The sequence below is a fragment of the Pyrgilauda ruficollis genome, unplaced genomic scaffold (assembly GCF_017590135.1).
Source record: "Pyrgilauda ruficollis isolate IOZ18807 unplaced genomic scaffold, ASM1759013v1 scaffold30, whole genome shotgun sequence".
In the NCBI taxonomy this organism is placed as follows: Eukaryota; Metazoa; Chordata; class Aves; order Passeriformes; family Passeridae; genus Pyrgilauda; species Pyrgilauda ruficollis.
In genome coordinates, this window is record NW_024524378.1 from 4,273,112 (window position 1) to 4,280,135 (window position 7,024).

General features: G+C 47.1%; 1 protein-coding gene and 1 non-coding gene across 2 annotated transcripts; both read left to right on the forward strand.

Annotated features, from left to right (window-relative positions):
- The first annotated feature begins 1,468 nt into the window (after window positions 1–1,468).
- On the forward strand, window positions 1,469–4,457 carry RPS20 (ribosomal protein S20). Its single transcript, XM_041473756.1, has 4 exons — window positions 1,469–1,621; window positions 2,899–2,998; window positions 3,739–3,812; window positions 4,234–4,457. The coding sequence occupies exons 1-4, from the start codon at window positions 1,619–1,621 to the stop codon at window positions 4,414–4,416; spliced, it is 360 nt and encodes a 119-aa protein (XP_041329690.1). The 5' UTR covers window positions 1,469–1,618; the 3' UTR covers window positions 4,417–4,457.
- On the forward strand, window positions 3,597–3,660 carry LOC121356911. Its single transcript, XR_005955655.1, has one exon. It is a non-coding gene; the product is annotated as a small nucleolar RNA U54 (small nucleolar RNA).
- Window positions 4,458–7,024: the final 2,567 nt, after the last annotated feature.

The following is a 7,024-nucleotide window of genomic DNA, read 5'->3' on the forward strand; positions in this document are numbered from 1 at the left end:
GTTCCTTGTGTATGAGTTCAAAAATAGTATATATGTAATTGTTAAATGGCTCCAAAACAAACCACCAGAACCAAATTATGTTTTCATTGCAGGGTGGAAGAGACCAGAGAAAAGACCATGTGAGTATCATCAAAAACAGATTTTTCACGTACTGATCTCCACTGGCAAAAGACATTGCTGCATTTCAGGAAAAAGCAACAGGATGACAACTTTTTTATCCACATTTTTTGGAGCTGCTTTATCAGAATACAACTTCTAGTACTTTCAAAGAAGATATTAGTAAATTAGAGATTTCAAAGTGTAGAAATAATCCAAGTGCAAACAAGCCTAAACAATGGAATAGTTGGCATATAAAAGTTAACTGCATCACATCGGGTTTAAGGACCAAATGAAGACATCTAAAGCAACCGGTAGGGGAAAAAATATCCATTAAAGCAGAGCGTGACAGCTGAAAGTAAGCTCATCTTAAAACACCAAGCAAACTTTCTTGAATAACTGTAGTAATAACTAAGCTTCCAGAGGTGCAGTAGTTATGCTAACATTATACATGTCTATGATTCCTGGTCAGAACTCCAAATTAGAATTTAATTATTAATTTTAAAAGATAGTCACAGTAATGCTACTATAGGCCATCATTTCAATCTCAGGTTCTCTAGCAATGTAACTTGAAACAGACATATTTTCAGCTTGCTTTGGGACTAATAATTACCACTGTCCAGGCCAAATCAAAGACAATGCTCAGTAAAAAATATCCCTCCAATGCCCAACCTGAACAGATAATGGAACTTCCACAAATAAAATTCATTTAAGTTCTTACATTTAAGCATGAATAAAATAAGCACTTTTACTTAAAACTTCTGCTCTCGCACCTCCACTTTGGAGATTCACAGAATCTGCTGGGCTGGAACAACCTCTGGGGCCATGGAGTCCAACCTGTGACCGAACACCACCACGTCCAACCAGGCCATGGCACATCCACTCGCTCCTTAAACACTTCCAGGAACAGTGCCCACCATCTCCCTGGGCAGCCCATTCCAATGTGTAATCACCCTTTCTGTGAATAAATAAATCCCTACTAATGTCCAACATAAACCTCCCCTGGCACAGATTAAGACCATGTCCTCTCGTCCTGTCGCTTTCAGTAATGGAAGAAGATAAAAAGACCCAAAGGCTCAGACGGGAAAGGGCTCGATATCACTGGAAGCGCCAAATCTCGGCCCTCCCCCCAGAACGCCGAAATCTCCCAGGAAAGGCAAGCAGGACCCGAGATGCCCGCGGGACCCGAGCGGGAAGGGCGCTGTGTCCCGCGGGACGGGCCAAGCCCGAGGAGGGGCACAGCAGCTGCCGGCCCCAGCTCCCGCTCCGCTCGCCACGAACGGGACGGCAGGGCCACCGTCCCGCAGGAAACGCAGCCCTCCCGGCTTCCGCGCCCGGCGGGCGGGTGAAAGGTCCCGCGGCTCCCGGATGGAGGCGGTGCCGCTCCGCTATATAAGCGCTCGCCGCCGCCGCGCCCGCCTCTCCCGCGCCGCCGCCGCCGCCTCCTGGCTCACCGCTGTTCGCTGGGCCCCGCGCCGCCCGAGCCCGGGAATAAGTCGGTCAGGAAGGCTCCGCTGCCGCCATGGTGAGGCGGGGGAGCGCCGGGGACGGGGGAGGGAGCGGGGCTGCCGTGCCGGCCCCGCCGCGTGGGCGCCCTGCGGGCCCGGGCGGTGCAGGCCCTGGGCCCCGGGAAAGCGCTGCGCTTCCCGGCCGTGCGCGGAGGGTGCTCGGCTGCTGGGGCGGCTCCCGGAGCTCCCCCGAGCCGGCGGGCAGGGAGGGAGGCCTGGGGGCCCGGCAGTGCCGTTCCTGTCGGGAGCGGCACCACGGGGCAGCGCAGGCGGAGGGGAGGCTGCAGCAGCCCGGCTGAGCCGTGCTGATCCGGCCTCGTGTCTCTGCCCTCACCGGCGGCCCTTGTTAGGGAACGCGGCCAGGTAATGCGGCAGGTGGCACCTCATGGTCAGTGTGACATCCCGTGTTTCACAGAATCACAGTCGAATTGGAAGGGACCACAGTGGGTCGTCCTGGAGCACATGGCAGGGGATTGAGTCCGGACGGCTCTTGAATGTCTCCAGTGAGGGATAGGCTACACACAACCTCTGGGCAGTCTGTTCCCGTGCTAAGTCACATGCACAGTAAAAAGTTCTTCGTGTTCAGGTGGAATTTCTGTGCATCAGTTTCTGCCCGTTGTCTCCTGTCTTACTTGTTTGCACCACCGAGAAGAGCTCCATCCTCTGGGCAACCCCCGTTTACATTTTTATAGAGGCACATGTAAATATATATTTAATTCTGATTCTCTTAGGACCTTCCTTTGTATTTTTATTCCTATTTCATCAGCTCATTTAACTCACATTAATGTCCCATTATTTGCAATGTTTAATTGCTTAAGCTCCTCAAATCAGTTTCCTGAGTGGCCGAATTAGTCTTTCTGGCCAGGTGCCCCTTTTTGTTCTCGTGGAGTGAGTTGTTGCAGGTTTGTTGATCAAGTCTTTGCTGCTTCATTTGTGGTGAGATTAAATTGTAAGATACATGAAGACTGATTTTTTTTTTTTTTTTTTTTTGAGGAAAAGGAATGTTGGTGCCAGCTGTATATAGGCAAACCAGGAAGGGTGTGCTTGCAGCTTCCCACCCTGAGGTGTAGTTAGACACTAAAAAATTGCTTTTGCTTAGAGTCAGGACTTTCCCCTTTCATTCTTTTCCCATTATTTTTACCATGCTGCCGTGCCCTTCAGATAGCTCTTCTAGTCAATAGTGTTAAATAGTCCCATAGCTATTTATAATTGTTCTTTACACTTCAGAGATATGTTTCTAAGATAGTGTTGATGTTCACTGTAGTGTCTGATATTTGTAACTGCAACATTTTAGGCGTTTAAAGATACTGGCAAAGCACCTGTGGAACAAGAGGTGGCGATTCATCGCATTAGAATCACTTTGACGAGTCGCAATGTAAAATCACTGGAGAAGGGTGAGTAGTACTTCTCTGCTTACTTGGGTAGCTTGTCAAGTAATGAATAATAGGTGCTGTGTAAGGCATTGCAAAATACAATGTATTGAAACCAGTTGTAATTAAAGATGTTGCTGTTTGCCTTTCTGTACATGCCTCAGCTCGCAAAGCCAGCCCAAAGTGCTTCATACACCAGAAAGCAAATTCTGATTTAATTTTTAATGAAAGTTAGTGTTTTGGGGGTTTTCATTAGGTGGAAAACTTATGTCGTAATGACTCATGTAAGAGTGCAGCTTCTTCCCTTTAGTTCTTATGGAGAATTTTGAAATAGTTATCACACTTTGAATGTATAAGAACTGAAAGACACTGGTTTCTCCATATTTTGTTATTTGTGTTATGAAGAGTTTATGTAACATTCTTTAAAAAAGTTTTTATCTTGTTTAGGAACTGGGTTTGCCAGTGTTTAATCATACAATAAAAATGTAAAAAAAGTTACTATTTGCAGGATCTTCAGGGTGATAACAGCTTAAATATGGTTTAAACTTGTGGTAATGGCTGTTGCTTATTGTTGCACCATGACTTTGCTCATCATGTCACAACACTTCCAGTTGTACATGGTTGGCTATGAGGATAAAGCTTTAAATGAATGGCAGTGATCACTCATACGCTATTCTGAGCCAACATCTTGTTTAAAATATTTGCTTAAAAAATCAAGCAAGTAAAATAGTTGCAAACCTGAGCTGTTGCATGTCTTTTTGCAGTCTGTGCGGACTTGATCAGAGGTGCTAAGGAAAAAAACCTGAAGGTGAAGGGACCTGTTCGCATGCCCACCAAGGTACTTGATGCTGTTTTCCTGTCTTAAAAGTTGGTTTTCTTTTTGCAACTGTGTGCTTAAAAAAAGATATTTTTTTAAAAGAGCAAAAGGTGAGGTGAAAAGCAGTGCTACTAAACTGAGGGTGACCACATGTAAAAAGATGATTTCACAAGTTGCTTGGACACCTAGGGTAACTGTTAAGTGCAAAACATGTTGAATGTGGAAGGGTCTTTTCTGTTCACTTTATTTTAGTAATGAACTCATTTTTTTAAATGAAATTAAATATATAGGGAAGGAGTGTTAACATCAGCAGACCATAACTTAAAAGGTAACTTTCTAATGGCATAGGTACCATACAGTGTTTTAGGTGATCATCTTTTCATATGATTGTAGATTACTCCTCTCAGTGCATCAGCTAAATACCCCATCTTTGACTTTCCAGACCCTGCGGATCACTACCAGGAAGACGCCTTGTGGTGAGGGTTCCAAGACCTGGGATCGCTTCCAAATGCGTATCCATAAGCGGCTCATTGACCTGCACAGCCCTTCTGAGATCGTGAAGCAGATCACTTCCATCAGCATCGAACCAGGGGTAGAAGTTGAAGTTACTATTGCCGATGCCTAAGCGATGGTCATCGTTGAATAAAGTTGATTTACAAATTTTCATCACTTGTTTCTCTTCTTACGTGTGCCAAGAGATAGTTCTGTGATGGTTTTTGTGAGGAAGCACAACAGAAACCACAATCAGAGTGCTGTGTGAGAGGACTGTATTTAAGGAAGAACATGCAAGCTGTAAATATCAGGAAAATTTCAGTTGGGTGTCCTGGTTTCATTGGAGGCTGGCAGCTGTATGGTTGTGCTGCACTTCATGAAGAATATATTTTCAATAATTTAGGGTTTGATTTTGGCTGAAGTTATAGTTTATACACAGACATTATACACAGTACCTGCATTAAAATTTATATTTAGCTAAAATTACCAAGTTTTCAGCTCTTTGTTCTTGCTGTGCAAGACTGAACTAATGCTTAGCTTATTTGGATTTTTTTTTTCTTCCCAAGTGTGTCACAATCAAAGGATCTTGGGGGAGGGACTAGTTACAAAAGTTCATAATTTGTGGTGAACACATTGAATTAACAAGTTTTTTCTTTTGATGTGCATGTAGAGTCACAAAGCTGAACTATGGAACTACCTAGTTGTCTTCAGGTTTAGATTTCCATAGATATTAATGCTAAGAGTAAGCTTCATATGTAAAGCAACAAAAGCCATTTTTATTGCTGCTTTTAAGTCTCTCAAGGGAACTTTGATTAATCCTTAAACCAACAAAACAAAGCCCAGAGTTAGAGAAAACAGTTTTGTTTAATCCATTAAGGATCAGGTTGCTGCTTCTGCTTCGAGCATAGGAGAGAACTTGAATTCTAATTAAAACAAGGAGTGGTGGTTCTCCACAAGCAGGTTCAGGTCCTGTTAATGTTTGCTAAGACCTAAAACTGACCAAAGCTTGAGCTTTCCTACTCGAGATACGAGAGGCATGAAATTGAAGGCCTTACAAGGATTCTGACCCTACAGTTAGTTGGCTTGAGAGCTTTGGTAGAAGGGAGGTGAAGAGTGAGTTAGTGGGAACAGATTCTGTCAAGCCTACTTTGAGAAACAACTATGTGAGCAGAGGGGAAAATACCCCCCATCACAAAACACCTGTGTCTTCCTTAAAGTCTGTTTCTGGTAATACGCCACAGATAAAAGCTGTCTGACAAATACTTCTAGCTGTAGTTTTAAAATTACTTGTTTATTATATGGGTTGCTCTTTACAGGAATAAATGGGCAAACAAATAGCACATGGAGATACTTTGCACTCCCTGACATTAGTTACTTGTACACAAGTAGTCCTCCTGATTACCAGACTAGCCCTGTGACTGAAAGCACTTGGAGGGATCTAGGCTAGGTTTGGTGCTATTTCTGTCTTCCAAAACTGGAAAGGTTTTGTATCTGCTTACATCTGGCTGTGCCTCTGACTTGCTGGGCGCCTCTTAAACACACCTAAACGACCTGAAGTCCCACCGATCTTTCAGCTGCGGCACTTCAGGGACCAATTTCCTTTGTCATCTCTTCACTTGTCTCCAACTCAGAAACGCAGATGCAACTGTACCTTTGTGTCTGGGTCCCGCCCTGTGCAGATATTTCTGCTGCCCGTCTACTGCATGAACAGGCCGGCTCACACAGGAGGGCTTTGCGTTTGTTACCGGGAGGCTCGGTCCTTAGCTTGTGGAAGGCGCTGGACCGCGGAGTTCCTCCAGGCTCCTCCCGCCTTGCCCGCCGTCCCTGACCTGCACACTCCTGGCTTCCGCGTGACCCGCACGGTCCGCGATTTTATTTATTTCCTAACTTCGTTTTCTACTTCTACACCGCGGCAGCGCCGGAACGGTTGCGTAACACCCACGCTAACTTTATATAACCCGCTCGGATGGAAACATTTAGGTACACGCGTCTCCCCCGCCCATCCTCCCCTCCTCCTCCTCTCCCTCTGCCAGGCAGAACACCCCTCTCCTCTCGCCGCCTGGCTGTCGGCTCAAAGCTCTTCTTTACTGCCGTGCCTTACTACGGACGATAAGCAAACCCTGCGTACCGAGCCACGCCGCTCCGCTCCATCCCGCCGCCCCCATTCCCTCCCTCCTTCCCGGCCGAGCCGGCGGCTCCACTGCCACGCGCTGTGCGGCGGCGCCCCCTGCCGGGCCGAGGGAGCTCTGCCCGTGCCTTCCCCGCTGCCCCGCGCTCGACCAATCAGCGCCCGCCTTCCCCCGCTCTCGGCCAATCAGCGCCCGCCTCTCCTCCCAAAACGCCCTCCCCACCCCTGCGCGGGCCCGGTTCGTGGGTTCCCGCGCGCGCCAAGGTAGCGGCGCTCCCGGGAAGGGGGAGCGGGATGGGGATCGGGCGCCCGGGTGCCCCTTAGCCCGGGTGCCTGCGGGTGTTGAGCCTGCCGGGGAGGGGGCTGCAGGTGGATGAGAGCCGTGCCCAGCTGAGGCTGTTAGCGCGCTTTCCCTTGAGTGTTTCCGAGTATAACCTGCCGGGTGGTTTTTCTTTTAAAGGTCGTACTCCCCAAACTTCTCTAGATTGTCCTGTCTTCCTCGGAAGTGCTTGTTTATATACGAGCTGGCCCCATCTTTGTCATGCTCCGTATGTATTTTTGTCCGTTCTCTCAGAAAATGATGGGCTGCTTTTTTTTAAATTTTTTTCCCCCT

Bases quoted from the DNA above. Each gene is read 5' to 3' on its own strand.
- RPS20 (XM_041473756.1), top strand. The intron at 2,999-3,738 runs GTGAGTAGTACT...GTCTTTTTGCAG, and splicing joins TGTAAAATCACTGGAGAAGG to TCTGTGCGGACTTGATCAGA. The intron at 3,813-4,233 runs GTACTTGATGCT...TTGACTTTCCAG, and splicing joins CTGTTCGCATGCCCACCAAG to ACCCTGCGGATCACTACCAG.